The following is a 19,054-nucleotide window of genomic DNA, read 5'->3' as shown; positions in this document are numbered from 1 at the left end:
TATGCAAGCTAAATATCCATAGTCTCATGTTTTCTGATAACCACATTAAAAAGGTGTTGATTATAATATATTTTATTTGACCTAGGCTATTCAAAATATTATTTAAACACATGACCCAGGACACATTTAAATGTTCAGTAGGAACATTTGGTTAGGGGATAGCATATTGGCTAAAGTAGCTCTACATTACTTTTGAGAATAAAGATATCATTCGTCTGCAGGCATCTCTTCTCTGTCTCAACTTTTTAAATAACTTCCCCTGTCTTACAGAACAACTATCTCAACTTGGCATCCTCTCTTGTAGTGTCTGACACAACCTGGATCTTCCCTGCTTCCCTCCATTGCACTGTACTTGGTACTTCACCTTTTTGAACTGCAGTTATCCTTGCAGTTTCCTCCATGAATACAACCCAAACTGATTCAGGATTTGTTTTTTCTCCTTCTGGCTTATAAAGTGGTTTGTCTACACTTTGTCAAAAATATGTTTTATAATGTGCACATATACATACACACATACGCACTGCTATATTACTGTTTATAGGTATACTGAAATCTATGTTTCTGTCTAAAATATCTACCTATGCCAGACCACAATGATGTTTTATTTCATGATGTACACTAGTTTTATGTTCTGTATTAGATTGGCATTTAAGACGCTGATAGTGACCTCCATACTGATTCCATGGCTCACAAATTAATAGCCACAGTCTGAAAAAATATAAGTTTACACTGGTAACAATTTTAAATATTTGTCTATTATTGTATTTCCCAGGTGTCTGTCTTCACTAGACTCTAAATTTTTTCTAACCTTTATGTTTCCGGTGCCAACTCCAGTGCCCAGTGCCACAAGGATGCTCAGTATTTATCTGCTGAGTGACTCAGGTCCAGAAGAGCTAACCACATGGGCTCAAGGGCAGCATTTTAACAGCCAGGTTAATCTGCTGCAAACACTTGGTACAGTGTCATCTAAGCTCTGGGTGACATCAATGCAGGCCTTCAGTGATAGCAGGGTTTTCTTTATTCCTAGATCTACGTATACCTGAAGCTTGATTTGTTCTTTCGTTCTGACAACAAGGAAAATGGATAGTAGTGAGAACACTTGATGTTTTTCACTTAGAATTAGCTGAAGTACCTTTGAGAGACAGGTTCTGTTACTTTTTGTGAAGGGAGCCAAATGAAATTTATACTCTGAGGTTAGCAATTTATTCCTGATATTTTGTTATTCCTGATAACACGATACAATCTCAGAGTATATCAGACATAAGGCAGATGGCTAATTTCTAAGCCAGTTTTACTGCTAATTAAAGGGCTGATTTTTCTCTCTCAAACTCAAGCGCATGAATATATTTATTGTCAAAATATTCAATAGCTGGACAAGCTAAATTGGTCCAGGAAAACCTAATTGGGTATTTTCCATCTTGCATAACTCTGGTGCTTATATTTAAGAGAGCCTAGGGAATAGCTGTTAGTACAAGTATTGATTATAAGTCTGCTGTTTTTAAATGGCTGTGTATTAACTCAAGAAGTTAAATTTCAGTGGACCAAAATTTTGAAAGAAGAATAAAAATCTGAGCAATAGGACTAGTTTTTTCCACTTAGGTGAATTGTTTTGCTTATTACATTTTGGGTTGGCTATCAGTCTATATCAGGAGGACCACATGATTTGATCGCTCAAATTTTGACAAAAGGTCATTACTGGTTGAAGTGTGTAGTACGTGTCATTAAATATTTAATCTGTTATTGCAGATTCTTTAAATATATCAAATATAATTCATTTTGAAAGAAAATATTTCTTGATAAATGTTTAAAATTTCATATTGCAGGGCCTTAACATGACAAGTAATAACATCATTTGGCAAGTGTTACAAGTATCTTCATATTATTTAGATGTTAAAATAAAGTATCATACTTATTCTCATAAATTATGGTTTAATTATTCCATATTAGCTTATGTTGAGGAATACACACAGAGGCATTTTTGATGGAGCTATTTTTACTATTTTGTGATAATTCTTTTGATTTTTATTTAATAATTCATACTACTAGAGAGTTGCTGCCACTGTTAATTTATATATATTTTGTTATGCCTAAATTGTAACTTTTATCTAAACTTATATCTGCGTACATATACATATGAATTTGGTTGGTAAACACTTAACCATGATCTAATTGAGAAAGTTGTTTATAAATTCTATTTTATAGAAAAATTCCAGATTTGAACTATGTGGTAGTTTTCTTAATCTTAAAATGAGTTCCTGTATATTTGCTGAGAATATTTTTGGTAATTACATGTTTGACAGTTATGCTATCTGGAATTTGACATTATGTACCATCTTGATTTATCTGGAATTTTCTGATCTTTAAGCTGAAAGCCTGAAGGCATATCATTATTATTAATATTATGATGATTTGAGAAAATAACTGGCATTTCCACTTCTTTTCAGCATGGTTCCTTTCCACAGTACTTCATAAATGAATTGGTTTTGGCTCAGTTAATTATTAACAATATTTTTCTGAGTTACGGGAATCTTAAGTGAGATTATTTTCGGGCATAATGTTATGAACTGTTATTCTGCCATATAAGCATTTTGACCTATTTTGTAATTTAAAAATGGCTTTCATTAAGTACTTATAACAACTATAATCTGAGTAGAATATAAAGTTTCATTTACTGTCAGTTTAAGCTTGAAGTCTGCTGTAAACATGAAGAACTGATATTGTACATGGTTTTTCTTGTCACTAGCAAGAATTTTTACTATGAGGTATATGAGAAGCTTTCAGTGATGCTTTATTGGTAATTCTGATCTTATCATTTACAGACATCATATATCTTGTTTTTCAGTTAATAAACAGGTTGTATTCTACTGTCTCATTAGCCTTCTAGTAAATGTGTTTCAAAATAGTCTCATCAGCCTTTTGATAAATATCAGTGTAATTACAAATGCATAAGTGTGGGAAGATCTGCTGTGTAACAATGTAGTAATAATTATGATTTATTTTATATTATTTTGTATTTTATGAAATTATGTGTCTATTTCTCATACAGACTATATAGTCAGGAATGCATACTAACTTTATTGTTTGTAAAGATTAAAAATCTGTCAGCCATGTGGCTTACATTAACTTGATTTCACTTTTGTTGCAGTGCTAAAGGTGATGTTATAAGTTCTCATGTGCCATGAAGAAATAATTCAATGTGATTGCTGCTTGTGCTGATTCAGAAAATAATTTGTTTCTAATTGGATTTTTATAAATACTGATCTGATAAGTAGTTGAACATTATAAAAACTTCAGTTTTTCGCAAGTTATTAAATAATTGTTATGATATTGCAAGGGCATTGGTAAAGGGAGTTGAATTTGATGTAGAAAGCACTGACTTCAACTTTGAGAACTGTCAGTAATGACTACCACAGTATCCTTGGGTCATTACATTTATATGCCTGACTTAAAGGACTGTTTTGAAAATCAGTTGAGATAACTATAGACTCTTAGTAAACAGTAAAACTTTTAAGTAATAATATCATAATAAAAGGCCTGAAATTTTGTCTTACATGTTTAATTTTTTTTTTTACATTTATTTATTTATGTGTGTGTGTGTGTGTGTGTGTGTGTGTGGCCAGCTCAGCCCGCCAGGGGGCGGGGCTGGTTGGCATGTGGTTTTGGGGGATCGAACCGCGGTCCCTCTACTTTGCCAAGCTTGTTCCAAGTAGGTGCTTTAGACCACTGAGCCATCTCACCAGCCCCTTACATGTTTAATTTTGCTTTAAATCTTATGTATTAATTTTTATATTCGTGACAAAAAATGTTGACCCTAGTAGATTATATTTTAAGTATAATGAACTGTAAATTTTGTGTTACTTCATTACCAGTATAATTGGTATACTGAAAAATATTATGCAGTTGACATTTAATAAAATTTAATCTGCATGGCTGCAACTGGTGTGGTTGTTGTATAGTTTTATCTTTTGATGTTTTATGGCAATCTAAATTGTAAACAAAATTAATTAGAGATTAGTTTTTAGCTTCGTCTTACCTTCTCTAAAGATGTTGCAAGGTTCAGCCTTCAAGTCTGTTCAGAAAATATTAGGTTTTTACCTGATACCTTCTAAATGGATATTTCCTACTTCCTTGGTTTTAAAAGAAAATCAAGTCAATAAACTTGGATAAATATCACAACTCTGAATAGAGGAATGATAAAAGTCTACTATGGTGTATTGATACTATGTATAGTCTTTATGGCAAGACATTATGTAAGTGAGTATGGAACTGTATATGCACAGAAATAACTGGTGGGATTCTCAACATATTGTTCACAGAATTGGTCCTGGAGAAGTGACTGAAACAGTGGAAAGTATATGAAATAGCTTTTCATAATTGTAAATAACCTAAAGGAAGACATCCAACAAAAGTATGAAGGAAAAAAATGGAGAGGCAAGAAGTTGTATTGTCCAACATGTGGTTATATAATAGAATCAAAAGCACAGCAGGATAAGTAAGCTTCAGGAAATGTGGAAATATAAACAGCTGAAATATGAGCAGCTTTTACAGCAGGAGTGGGGTCTGGAGACTTCCCACAGTTGACAGCCCTCGTGCAATGATGCAGTGGAGGCAATGGCAGTTGACCAAAGATAAAGGTGGGAGGCATGAATGCATCACAGAGCTGTACAATGGAGGGATGTTTTCTGTATATATATACATGTATGTCTGTCTGTGTTAAAAACAGATTTAATTCATATAGCATATGCTTTACTAGTTCACAGTTTACAATTCAATGCCTGTTAATATCTACAGAGTTGTACATTTGTTAGAACAATTTTAGAACCTTTTTGTTTGCCCAGAGGAAGCACCATGTTCTTCTGATATAATCATCCAACAGCCATCATCACTCCTGTCTTAGCCTGCTTTCTGTAGATTTCTAACATTTCGTATAAGTGGAGCCATGTAGTCTGTGCACCCTTGTGACTGGCCTCTTTCACTTAGCACAGAATTTTCAAGATTCCTCCCATTGTGCTGTGGGTCAGTGTTCTATTCATCTTTATGCCTTAATACTGTTACATTGTGTAGATATATGATATCGTATCATCAGTTGATAGACATTAGAGTTTTTGGCACCTTTTCACTATTATGAATAATGCTGCCATGAACATTCATATACAAGCTTTTTTGAATTCCTGCTTTCAGTACTTTTGGGAATATAGGTAAAGTTTGGATTGTTAGATTATATAATAATTGCTAGGTCCGTTTAAGCAATTAGTAGCTGTCAACCTGTTTTCAAAGCAACTATTCCATTTTGTGTTCTCACCAGCAGTATATTCTGAAAACACAAATCTGGTCTTGTAGGTAGTAGTTTTACCTGATTTCATTTGAAAACTTATTTTGAACAATACGATAGTTTGAACTTATATCTGTGCAAGCATCTGGTGTCTTTGTAGGAGTGATCCTCAGTAGTTTTCTCACTTGAGTTGCATGCTTAGAAAATGTTATTAAAGGCTCATACTTTTGTGGTCAGGCCCTATTAGCTTTTTTTTTTTTTTTTTTTTTTTAATTTGGTAGAAGGTCTTACTATGCAGCTCAGACTCAGACTCATAGTGATTTTCCAGTCTCATCCTCTTCAGTCCTGGGATTATAGATGTGCACAACCATACGTGGTTTTGGGGCCTGCAAGACACACCCAGGGTTCTGGAGGTATGTGATATTGGGGATCTAATTCAGGACCTTGTGCTTGCCAGGTAGGCACTTAGACTGCCAAGCTATCTCCCCAGTCCCTAGCTTTTGATTTTTTTTTTTTTTTTGGTGCAGTTTCTCATTACACTGTCCAGACTCGTAGTGATCCTCCTGATTTCTGCCTCCCAAGTGCTGGGATTATAGGTGTGCACCACCACTCCCGGACTCCATCTCGGGCCCAGTGCGCCCGGTTGCAGGGCCAGCATGGCATGCAGAGCCAGGGATCGAACCTTGGGCCCTGCATTTACCTAAGTGAGTGCTTAGTCCACTGAGCTATACCGCCGGCCCTTAGCTTTTGATTTTTGACCAAAATTATTTTCATTATGCTCAGGATCTGACTGTCCTTTGGTTCTAACTTGATAGGCACAGTGTGGATAGCTGTCCTGCCTTAATGCTTATGAAATCTGCAAGGAACCCTATAGTAAGTGTTTCAGTAGCATACTAATTAGATATGAGGGTGATAATATGAGAATAGATTGAACTTAGTAAAACTCATTTTGTAGAACTGTTGTGTCCTATTATTTCTTCTAATTTTGGATATTTTTTTTGGCCTGAAAATCTAATTTTTTTAAAAATCAGCATTATATGTCTGTTTTTTTTAAAACTCATTCTCCTTAGATGCCATTCTTTGTCATTTATTTACTGTCACCAGCATAGTCCAGGACCTTGCTGACCACAAAATGATCAATACTAGACAAGGTAAAAGGGTCAGATGTGAATTTATTACAGGAGTATTCATTTGATTTATGCAAATTTATTGTCAACAGGTTATCAATTTGCATTGTTCAGTATTCATTTATAGACATTTTTGACACCATCAAACTCTAGCATTGAGCGTTTTTAAAGACCTGCTTTGTACTTGGATAGTTCAAAGCAACTCCTGCTAAATAATTTTGAATCATGATTATGCTTGGCTTTTTTAACCAACTGCATGGACTCTACTAAACATGAAATATTAAGGGTCAGAGAAAAATCTAGTGTTGGAAAGTAGAGTTTGGCATTTTTTCCTTCTATTATTAGAAAAAGCACTTTGTACCTTTGATGCCATTCAAAAGAGTGTTTTCTAAGCTGTTCTTCTCTTATGAAAGTTCCTTAAAAAATAGTCATTTAAACCTTTGATCTATTTACATGCATTTTCTATTCATACTGGGGGGGGGGGTCAGAGTGAACAGGATTTATGAGCTTCTGTACCCGATAGAGGAGCAGTAAATGTACCATGCAATGTGTAGAATCAAGTCTCAGTGCTGTGTGTGTATTAAAATTTATTCTGCCCTCGTTACCCCATCCTTGGAGCCATTTTCCTTTAATGTCAATCCTCTCTAACCAATTTGTCTCTTACAGGGATTTACAAGCATTTAGCAAAGCTTATGACCAAAGTTGTCAAGAAAAACAGATAACTTAAAATCTCTACCCCAAAAAGCTTTACCAGTGACAGCTCCTGGGGCTTCAGCACATCCAGGGACAGGTGCTTCACTGTGCAGGCTCTTTGCCACTTCATTTTCTTGCATCATTGAAGCCAATTTTCTTTTTTCATTGTTTTTTTTCCCCCATTTCAATATTTACTGGGTGGTACTTGTTGAGTATGTTTACAAATATGAGCTCTTGCAGTTTGCCTAGTAAATGCTACCAGACCTCATTCTGGCTCTACTCTGCCCATTCCCCAGTATCTTAACTTCTTTATCCATCTCTAACCTTTCTTTTTATTGGGAACCTAAATTTCTTTTCCCTTAAAATATGTTTAGATGGATTTAAGATGTACTCTTTTAACAACTACTCTGTGGAACACATGTGACTTTTCCTCACTGTATAGGTTTTTCATCCTTTGTGCCACTTTTAAGGGTTGGGGAGGTTGTCTAATTCTTTGTAGTCAGTAAATTGCATGACTTTGCTGTCCCTTCCCTTGATAAGTAACACAACAGATTGATCTGTGCTTTATATTCACTTTTATCCAGGCTGATTGTTCACTTTAAACCTGCCCATTTATAGGTGTTTACAAAATGATGATCCATGACCTACAGCATTTGAAACACAGAAGTGAAACTGATGAGGAATTTTGACTAGCTGTGTTATTTCAGCCCTGTTTTGTCATGACAGTATTAAAAGTAGTGTTTTTGATCATCCATTTTCATCCCTTGACAAAAAGGTTATAACCTGTATAGCTAGCTTGCTCTTTCTTTTCTTTTCTTTTCTTTTCTTTTCTTTTCTTTTCTTTTCTTTTCTTTTCTTTTCTTTTCTTTTCTTTTTTCTCTCTTCTCTTTCTTTCTTTCTTTCTTTCTTTCTTTCTTTCTTTCTTTCTTTCTTTCTTTCTTTCTTTCTTTCTTTCTTTCTTTCCTTCTGACAGGGTTTCCTTGTGCTATCCAGACTGGCCTTGAATTTGAGGTAGTCTTCCTGCCTCTCTCTCTCCCACATGCTGCCATTACAGGTGTGCACCACCACACCTAGCTGTAGTTTAAATTTCTTTATGTGCCACCCTTTTACCCTTTACTATGAAACAGAACTTCCTTATATTAAAAAAAAAAAAAAAAGAATTTGAGCTGGCAAGAGAGACAAAATGTCAGTGATTTTTTTTTTTTTTTTTTTGAACCGGGATTGAACTCAGGCCCTTGTACTTGCCAGGGAAGCACTTATTCTACTAAGCCATCTCTCCGGCCCCTGTCAGTGATAATTGAGAGGCAATCTGATTATATATTTGCAATTCATAGGCTTCATTTCTTATGAGAAGTTTTACTTTTTAAGAAACTTTTGAGCAGAAAGCACAGAGAATTCCCATATCCTTTTCCCTTGTCTTCGTTCTTTGTGTTGCAAATCTGAAGGGTTTGATACCTTCCACTGTTACAGAGTCTTGCAGAATGGTTTCACTCACCTAAGTCTCCTGTGCTTCATCTGTCCATCTTGCCCCCTCTTCCCACCTTCTTGAGTCCTTTACTTTGTCTGTAGTGTTGCCTTTTCCAAAGTATCATGCAATTGGGATATACAGTGTGTAGTGTCTTAGCCTGGCATTTATCCTTAACAATATACACTTGAGTCTCTTGTGTATCATTTTATCTCTTGATAACTCATTTTTTATTATTCAATAATATTCTATTGCATAGTGGTATCACAGTTTACTTACTTAACAGAAAAATATCTTTGTTGCTTACAAGTTTTGGCAATCATGAGTCAAACTGATGTAAATACTTGTGTGCATATTTTTTTATGGATACCTGTCTCTAACCCATTTGGGCTACCCAAAGGAGTGCTCTACTTTTTGTTTTTTTAAAAATCATTTATGTATGAATTTATTTATTTGGGACATGGTCTCACTTTGGAGCTCAGACTCATAGTGATCCCCCTGACTTAACCTCCCCAGCTCTGGGAATACAGGTGTGCACCACCACGCACACCCAGTTTCCGTGGCTGGCAGGGCACACCCTGGGTTCTGGGGTGGCATGCCATGTAGTACCAGGGATCAAGCCCAGGTGCTTGTGCTTGTCAGGCAGGTGCTTATCTTATCAAGCTATCTCTGCTGCCTCTGTTGTACTTTTTTTTTTTAAACACTTTAGAAAATTTGAATGCTTATGTTTTAGAGCTATAAAACAGTTTAGAGAGAAGTCATAGTCTTTGAGTGCAGTGTTTGATTCTGAAAAATGCTTTTTGAGTCACAGCAAACATTTGGTAATAATTAATTAGTACGCAGTTAAGTTTTGAAATTTATGGACTTGATAATGTAAGTTTATATTTTATATGGAAAGTTATCATATATACAAAGGCCAAAATAACTTTTCAGAGAAGAGTTCCAGGAGTGATAGACAGTTTTTGGTAGTGTTTATATGTGATGTATATATTAATTTCATTTGAGTCCAACCTCATGAGATGAATACCTAATCCCAAAAGAGTAAAACCTTACCAAATCTAGGAAAAACAAAGTAAGATATCTCTCTCCTTTCACAACGCTTTATGGTATTTTTCACTGAATAAGTAATGAATGACTGTTCTTACTGAATTGAGTTCTAGAATTAGCAAAACAAAAAGCCTCTGCCCTTCTAGAGCTTACATTTTAGTGGAGGAAAAACAATAAGTAGGGAATTGGCTATTTCCAGGCATTGATGCAAAGAATAAGACAGATTTGCATACTGGGAAGTCCCTGGTGCCTTTGGGGGTTACCCTGCTGCCCACAGAGCGGTGTGGGAATTAGAAGTCCTGGTCTTCTCTCAGTGAATGATGAAAACAGAGAACAGGCATAGTATTAGCTCTCGTGATCTCAAGGAAGATGTACAGGATGTGTTATATGTATGTCTCTAAAATCTGGGTTTTTTTCAAACCTTGTGACCCCATTATCCAGCCCCTTAATAAAAGCATGCAAAGGCACAGAATCACTTGTGGGGTTTTACATGACAGTGCCGCTCCCCAGAAGATGACTGCACAACCCTCCTAAGATCTTCCCTTTTACAGAGAAGGATGCAAGTCCTAGACTGATGTGGAATTTTGCAGACATTTTGAGATAAGGCAGGCTGCAGATTCCAGGAGATTCTCTTGTGATTGATTCATCAACCACGGAGAAGACATTGCTGTGCATCCTTGGGAAAGGGCTAGCAGAGAAATCACAGTGTTGGTAGAGAGAGAAGCAGACTAGAAGAGCGCAAACATGAAGGCTGGCACACTTGTTCTGGGTCTCCTTCAATTGCAGTATTTGGAGGGAGGGCAGGTGGAGTCTGTCCTCTCTTAGCTCATCATCAAGGCTCCTTTCGGTAATGTCTCCAACCTCCTACCCCAACCTTCACCTGATAGATGCTAAATGCGTTTCTATTCTGGATGTGCCCGAAAGAGCTGAGGTTGCATCACTGCCTACTGAATAAAAACATGGTTTGCAAACAGTGAAAGTATGCAATTCTCAAAGACCTTGTACAATAAAATAGCCTACAACACAAATGCCGGATAGCGAATGTCTGAAAAGAAGTAAAATGATAGGTTTCTATGTTTACATTTTCTTACCATGTATACGCTTTATTCATCTGTAGACAAAACTTACCCTGGTTATGTCATAGTTCTCAAGACACTATATAATTAGTTTAAAGAAAGAGGCCTAGATGGATATCTACTAAATTGGTTTGGGTGGATCTCATTAACATGCTGTCTTTTTGTCAAGCTACCCGGATTCACAGATTTAGTGTGAATTTAGAAAAATACAGTTTTGCCAGGAGGATCACTGTGAGTCCAGTCTACATAGTGAGACCCTGTAGACACTGTACTAAATGCATAAAAAAAGAAAAATACAGTTTTGAGGATGGCATTACCAAGTACATTGCATCAAGATTTCTCTGTGCATTAATATTTATAGTTAGTTGGAAATGTTCCAGGGTTACCTATTTTAAGTACATGTGTGAGTCTCACCAATTACACTGCTGTTTGAAATGGAGACAACAGAGAATTTTTAAGTTTCAATAGGTATTTTCTGTGGAATTTCCATGTAGACAGATTTTATTTGATCTCTTTTACTGATATTAAAAAAATGCCTTCATGCTTAAAAAGTAGTGCCTGACATATAAAAGGTGCTCTATAAATATTTTCTAAATGAAAATTTCCAATAACTGCAAGAATTTCTATAATTTGGTATAAAATATAGACTTGTTAGAGCCAGAGTGGAAATTAAACATCATCCAGTGTAACTCCACAACTCCCTTCATAGATTAGGAAATGGATATCAACAGAAGCCAAATGTTGCCAAAGGTCATGGCTAGTAATGGCAGAACCAGGGCTAGATTTGGGTTTTCTTTTTTCTTTTTCTTTTCTTTCTTTCTTTTTTTTTTTTTTTTTGTGGAACCGGGGATTGAACTCAGGCCCTTGCATTTGACGGCACTATATCTGGGTCTCTGAAAAACGTGTAGTGTCAGGTGGCCAACAGGGTATACAGCTGGAGTTTAAACTCAGATCTGGCTGTTTGTGAAAGTTGTTATCTAGGTAAGTGTTTTAATTTTCATATTTTTGATACTTTTGTGAAGGCTTAATGTGTCATCTTTTTTCTGCCTTTTCCCCTGCTTTCAAACAAAAATCTGTCATATCCTTAACAGATAAGGCTAGCCCATTGTTTTTGTGTATATATCACATTATATTGAATCAGTTTATTATGACTAGGAGCTCCTTAAGGTCATACACCCTTTTCAAGTCCTTTTTGCCTGCACAGAATTTAGCATAATGACTTTTGTGAGAGATGGGATTTACTGGGAATCTGAATTGCTTGGAGCAACTATTAGTGACAAGTAGCATATCCAAGCCTAAGTCTAGGGGCTAAAGACTTGTGTGAGAAGTGAAGTCTCACAGCCTTTCAAATGTAGTTAGTGCTTGATAATTGCTCATATTAAATGATCGTCATTCTTAGCGATGTGATTTAATGATATTAGTCTTTTGATTTAAATAACTTTTTGAGAACAGCTTCGCTTTTTAATTTTTAAGGAATTAATAGTAGTGTTCTCCCATAGATGTTGTGGTCTCAGCATCAAGTCTCCCTTGGTCCTATGCGTTGACCTCACACTGCCATTTCATATTCTCAAAGTCCATGGCTAATGCCAGTTTAAGAATTCTTGGCTGAGTTTGACGCTAGTAATTTTACATCTCTTAGGAAAAATTGAAACCCTAGTATTCTATATTTTTATTTATTATTTATATATTATTTATATTTATTATTTATATATTATTTATATTTATTATTTATATATTATTTATATTTATTATTTATATATTTCTTACTAAGTACTCTAGTTAATTTTACGCACATATGGTAAGATGTGTGAAATTATCAATGATTTTTTAAAGGAATTATCTATTCCTTTGGACTTTAAAATTTTATATAGGGCTGGTATTTATACAATATTTAAAACAGGCAGAAAAACACATTTTAAAAGCTTGTGGCATAACAATGTGAAAGTCTTAAGAGGCCTTGCTTTACCCTGAATTTTATTATTATGTATTTACAGAGTAATATTTCAAACCAGTTTATCTCTTATGGCTAAATCTTCTGAGATATACAGTATCATTTCTTTAGAGAAATAGTCTGATAGTATTTGATTTCTGTTTGTTTACATTAGAAACTGCTATAACATTTTATTTGGATGTAAACCTTTTTTTTTTTTTTTAATGTATTTGGTACAGGGTCTCAACATGCAGCTTGGGCTTCTGGTGATCCTTCCTGTTTTCAGCCTCCCAAGACCTGGGATTATGAGCATGTGTCCCTGGGCTCACTGAATCAGTCACAGAGCACGCGGGGTCTCTGTGACTGACTCAGTGAGCCCAGAGGTGAGGCTGGTGCAGTATGTTGTGCTGGGATCGGACCCTAGTCCCTGAGCTTGCTTAAGCAGGTGCTTAGTCCACTTAGCTGTCTCATGGGGCCTGTTAACCAAAATTTTTTAAAAAGGGATAATAATACATTAAACAGTCATCAATTTGGTTATTTCTTTTTTTTTTTTCCGTTGAAAACCAATAATTTATCAAAAACGCTGTAAGTGTATGCGGGGGAGGGTGTTGTGACAGGGCAGCCGTGGGCAGGCGCACAGGGAGGGGAGGATGGGGGTGGTACCCTGCTGCGGGCCATCTGTGGGGGAAGGCTAGACATTCTTGCCGCGCAGGTGCAGTTCGTGGCGCCGCAGGTGGTTGTACAGCGACTGCACATAGGTGAAGACGCACTTGGGGTCGGGCTTCTTGCCCATGATCATGTCCTCCACCTCCACCAGGGGCACGCAGTCCACCAACATCCGTGGGGCCCCGAGCAGGGGTTAGGACTTTTTGGTTTTTTCCAGCCCCTTCTGAACCAGACAGCGGTAGAATTCCTGGATGTACATGTACACGCACTTCCAGTCAGGCTCTCGAAGCTGCACCATGTCCTCTGTATCCAGGAGTTGCGGGCAGTCCGCATGGGTCTCAGCAGATGAGAAGGCCACTTCAAAGTTCTGGCGCCGGTTCTGTGGGCTAAGCTGCCCATAGTCAAAGGCTTCGGGGAAGAAGTTGTGTACCAGGGCACAGAAAGCCATCCCATCACTCCAGCTGGAGGAGAAGTTCTGGATGTCCACATGCTAGAGGCACCCTCTTTCTCCAGCTTCTCAATCATGGCCTTGCATGCCTGGGATGCTGAGGTCTTGGGCAGACTCTGTGCCTTCATCAGTTCTTTCTTTTTCTCGGCCTGGCGTTTTTCAGGAGCTGCCAGGCTCTCAGCCCTTGGGCTGGCCTGGTCCTCTCGGTCAAAGATGCTGCCCGTTTTCTTAGATGAAGAAGAGGAAGAGGAGAAGGTCTTGGTTTGTACTGTAGTGCTGCCACTGCCATTCTCCGAGCGCCTCACAAAACTTGACTCCACGGTAGTGGTGCGGGCTGTCCGTGTACCATCATTGGACTGGACGAGCCGCTCAGTCTTGGTAATAGTGCTGACAGTGGAGCCATCAGCCGTCCTTTGGCTATGCCTCGTGGTGGTCTCGGTGCATGTGTTGCCTCGCCTCTCCTCAGGCCAGGCTCGGGCCTCCTGCAGTCGTCCTGCAGTCCCGTTCCTTGTCCCTCTGGTCTCTCTTCCTTTGTCTGAGCTCACACAGTGCAGCCCGGATGCGCTTCCACTCCTCAAAGTCTGTACTCTGATCCAGCATCTTGTCCAAGACTCCCTCATCCTCAATGGCCATCAACTCCTCAGTGCTCAGTGGGCTCTGCCCCTGTGGTGCTTTGTCTGCCTGGGTCTGCTCTGCACCATTAGTGGCTTTCAGCGCTGTGGAGGGAGGCTCCGTGGGCTCTGGCTCCATCTTAAGGCTGCAGCCTCCTCGGCTACCAGGGGAGGCATGGCTGAAGGTGGTGACGCGAGTGACACTGCCCATCCGGGTGAGGGTCCCAGGGCTGCTGGCATGGGTGATGGTGTTCTTGTTCCCACTGCTGGTGCTGAGGAGGGTGGGGGGTGTCCGCAGCCTCAGTGTCAGCTCTGCCCTCTGGTTGCCTGTGGGTAGTAGCACCCGGCCTGGGGATGCCTGGCCACGGCCATCCTTGATCTCGATGGTGAATGTGGTCTTCATACTGCCCCCTGGCTCAGTAGTGCCGACAGCCACAGGCAGCGGGGCACTGGGTTCCTCTGAGCAGGCGAAGGGCTCCCCGCTCTGTTTTCAAGGGACCTGGCAGCCAAGCCCCGCCCTCTGGGGCCCTCCTCTTGGGGGCAGCTCTGAAGCTGGGCCAGGGGCTGAGTTATTCCTCTTTGCTCCTTGTTGAACTTGGAGGAGGTGTCACTGGGCCCCCGGGAGGAGGAGCTCCTGGAAGAGGAGGCAGGGGTGGTGCTGATGAAGGAGGGGCCCAGAAGTCTTGTGGGTGTCAGGGAACCAAGGGTTGCTCGGGTTGGGCCATCCTGAACCCTGGCAGCCATAGGAGAATCTGATGCGAACTTGCGGACACGATCCCACACCGAGCCAGCCCAATGGAACGGGGAAGGGCTGCTGCCAAGAGGGGTGGACTCTTGATTCTGGGCTGGCTGTCGGGGGCTGAGCACAGACAGAGAACGCTGACGGGGTTGGGGTCCAGCCAGGTCTGTTCTGTTTTTGTTGGAGGGGCCTCTGGTGGGGGACTGGGCAGCAAGAGGCTCTGTGGAGCCAGGCAGTAGCTTGTTAGCCACCTGACCTTCCATGATGGGTTGGGTCAGGGACTCTGGGAGATTAGGAGTCCTGGGGGTGCTGGAAGGTGGTTCAGGGTTGCCTGGAGCCTCAGCAGCAGCACACAGAACTCCAGATGGTTCCAGTGGAGGTTCAGGAGAAGCAGTGGTGGGTGAATTGTCAGGTGAGGCAGTTGAGCTAGGTGTGTTCCCAGGTGGGGCCCTTAGCAAGAGTGTCACCATAGTCACATCCTGGCTGGTAACCTTGGGGGTTGGGGTTGGCTCTGAAACTTCTGCTTGCTGTTCTTCTTCCTTGTGCTCTGGCACCTCACGTGGTTCCAGCCTGTGTGCTGCCTGTCTCTTGCTGTCTACTCTGGAGCTACCGTTGGGACGCCCACTGCACAACCTTCCAGCTACAGTGGCAGCCTCAATCTCCTGAGCCCGTACACGGCAGATGGCGGCTTGGATCAGCTTGCGCTCCTCATACTCACCGGCGCTTCTCAGCAGCGTGGTTAGCTCCTCCACATCATTCATGGACTCCAGCTGCCCTGCCAGCTGTGCTAGCGCAGCCCGCTGTTCAGCTTCCCGATGCTGAGAGTGCAGCCAGTTTTCCTTGTTGTCCTGTTGCTCAGCACCGAAGCGCTTTGATGCCAGGGCTTCCTCCTTGCGCTCCAGCTCCTGCCACTGCAGCTCCCGGATGGCTGAACGGATGCGCCGCCGCTCTGCCAGATCTGCTGTGACCTCTACCAGTTTCCGGAGGGCTCCCTCATCCAGCCCAGCTAAGGCTTCGTCTGCCATCATGCTGGCCCCTAGCTCCGTCGTGACCTTCGTGGTGATATCCCCAGTGCCTGTGGCACCTGAAATCAGCTCAGGGAATTCTCTCAGTCCAGCGCGTCCGTCCGGCCTGGGCTCGGGTTAGCTCACTTCGGATACGACAGAAAGTCTGGCCGGAGGAGCAGAGCCCTGGGTTTCCAGGACCCCTCAGCAACTGTCCCCTGCACTCTGCTAGTGCCGCGAGTCCAGCCAATTTGGTTATTTCTTGAATGAGGTCTCATTAATATATTAGAACTGTTATCTAAGAACATTTCCATTTCTATAATATACAATATTTTATAAATTTAAAGAAATTGTAGATCAAATCATTTCCTTTATAAAGAAAAAGCAAAAGGAAAAGCAGAACCCTAGTAAATTCAGAGTTAAGATGTTGAAAGATCTAAGAAAGATCTGGCTGATGGAAAGCATGCACTATATTCTAGATCTTTAAATATTTTGGCCACTATCAAGTATTTGTTAATATACCAAACCTATAGAAAAGAATAGAAGTCACCAAAAATGCTAAATAAAATAATTTCATCCTTTTATGTCTTTATATTTTATTCTTTACATTTGTTGTTGCTATTGTGCCTGCAAAAGAAAGTTTTGTGTGGTTTTATTTTTCAGCAGAAAAATAATTGCTTCAAGGTGTGACTAGGAGAGCTCACAGGGCTGAAGATTGTAGAGGTCTACTTACAGTAACAAAGAATGTGGCAGACCTGGAAGGACATGGTAGCAGGAACAGTTTTTAAGAATCCAAGACTCTTTCCTGGCTGGAATTGAGTCCGAGCATGTCTTTGATGTGTGATTACACTGAGCCTATTATGCTGTGTCCTGAGAAAATGTGGCCAACTGAATTGATTACACTTGGGCTAAACGCTCACTCCTGTGTATCAGCAGCACGAGCACTGGGTTTCTGCGAGTAAACTTGGGAATGTCATAGGATGCCATGGTTCCACAGCCAGAGGATGCACTAGGGCTTCCATGTGTATCCACCTAATGCAGCTCATAAGCAAGAGTGTATTATGCCAGAAAACTCCTTTCTTCTACATCCAGTATAATCAGCTCTTTCTATTTAATTTATCCAATATTTTAAAGTTGTGGATTATCAGGTATACAGACTAAGAATATTTTAAGTTTTTTTGTTTAAGGCTTTGTCTCTGGTAGCATTTTCATTACTCCCCATGAAGGGCCTGTAGTGCTCATCACTGCCCGTGAATGGTCAGAGGAAAAAAGACAAGGAGAATTCAAATGTAAAATAATATTTCTTTCTAGATTTTATGTGCAACCTGTGCTGCTCACGGTGAATAGAAATGTGTAATAGCTGTGATTTGTTGCTTACCTACTGCTTCCAAGTATTGGATTTAAAGTAACACATAGGCATGAAATGTTTGGGATCAGAATTTGGGTTCATGGAAGTAATCAATGTGTAGTGGAGCATGGTGTTTGTGGTACTGTGGGGTATGGAGTGATTCCATGGGTGCAGGTTCTGAGTGAGATACTTGCTAACTATGTGACTTTGCTCAAGTTACTTACTGTCTCTTTGTTTTCCTCATCCAAAAAGAGTGGATATAATAAGATCCATTTCATAGGAGTGACTAGGAAAATTAAGAGACATAATGTATAACAAGACGTTTTTAACACGAGACCTGGTATTTAGTAAGTTAATAATATTATCTATAATTACTTGCATTAACTGTTGTTGACTGTAGTCCCCTTCCTTTTTGTCTTTTTAAGAGCCTTTTTCTTGAGGGAAAAAGTACTACCAAATAGAGGAAATAGGAAGATAGCTAAATAACTAGACCTTAAAGCAATATGATGCTGTAAACCCAGTTGTCTTAGTCACTTTTTACATGTTGCTGGGATAGGACAAATACCTGACACTCAAAGTGAAAGAAGGAAAGGTCTATTTTAGCTCACAGCTAAATTTGTGGAGGTTTCAGTTCATACTCTGCTGGCTCCAAGGCAAAAGACAGCAGCTCCTGGCAGCAGAAAACAATGGAGGAGCAGAGGAGGAGCAGCAGCTGCTGTGTCCTTCAAGCCTCTCCCTTCTATGCTGACTGCGAAGATGGCACCCCACTGCGAAGATTGTGGCTCCTCCAAAGTTGTGCAGCTGCGAAGATCAAGCGCCTCTGAAGACTGAGACTTGTCCAAGGAAGTGGGCAGGGTGGCCAGGCAATTTCTTCAACTCCTTCATATTCACATTTTGTGCTGAGTCACTCTGGGACTGCCCATATCCCTAGGGTGGAACCAATTGAACCCCAGGGCAGGCCCAATAGTGCTCTAGGGTGGGACCAATCGCACCCCAGGTTGGGCCCTGCCCACCTTCAGGGCAGGGGTGGTGGACAGGAGGGTCATGCCCAGAACTGCCAGTGCTGATTCAGCCAAATTGACACAATGTATCAACTACCACACCAGTGAAATAAAAACAAATTGAGGACTATTAGTCCAGAAATACAAATCTCTATGTCCTGTTGTGTTTGCACTGTGAGGGTTTTTCATATTCTTATAACAATTTTGAAGTTATTATTAAAATAATTTATAAGACATTGTTATTTCCATTATTCTCTGTTCCAATGTAGTATGAATACACAGAAGGATATGTACAACACACAGATAGTTACAAAGCATAGTCAGAGAAACAGCCAGGAGTCTATCCCCTCCTGACACACACCTGTGTCAGCTGTGCTTCCCTCCCCTCCTGGAGAGGCTGAATTTTGTGTTTATTATTCATCCCCCTGCCCTGTCTTTTTTCCTTAAGCATTCTTTTCAGAAAATTATCTGTACTTTTTTTACAGCCAGGCTTATCTAGTGTTGATATTTTGTTCCATTTGTTTCTACTCTCTCTCCACATAGGTATGTGTATGTGCATACATATTCTGAGAGGATGAATATATGTAGAAATGAATATATAGACTATGAATATAGAGAATAAAGAAG

General features: G+C 39.9%; 1 protein-coding gene across 1 annotated transcript; it reads right to left on the bottom strand.

Annotated features, from left to right (window-relative positions):
* Positions 1-13,261: 13,261 nt before the first annotated feature.
* LOC101576969 (smoothelin-like) lies at positions 13,262-16,192 on the bottom strand. Its single transcript, XM_023709837.1, is given in 5 exon segments — positions 13,262-13,449; positions 13,615-13,768; positions 13,771-14,221; positions 14,223-14,806; positions 14,809-16,192. Coding segments are annotated over 5 exon segments (2,631 nt in total). The 5' UTR covers positions 16,103-16,192; the 3' UTR covers positions 13,262-13,301.
* Between the last annotated feature and the right edge of the window lie 2,862 nt (positions 16,193-19,054).

Source organism: Octodon degus, unplaced genomic scaffold (genome assembly GCF_000260255.1).
Source record: "Octodon degus isolate 3935 unplaced genomic scaffold, OctDeg1.0 scaffold00015, whole genome shotgun sequence".
In the NCBI taxonomy this organism is placed as follows: Eukaryota; Metazoa; Chordata; class Mammalia; order Rodentia; family Octodontidae; genus Octodon; species Octodon degus.
Note: the sequence above shows the minus strand (reverse complement) of the source record. Positions and strands in the feature narration are given on the sequence as shown.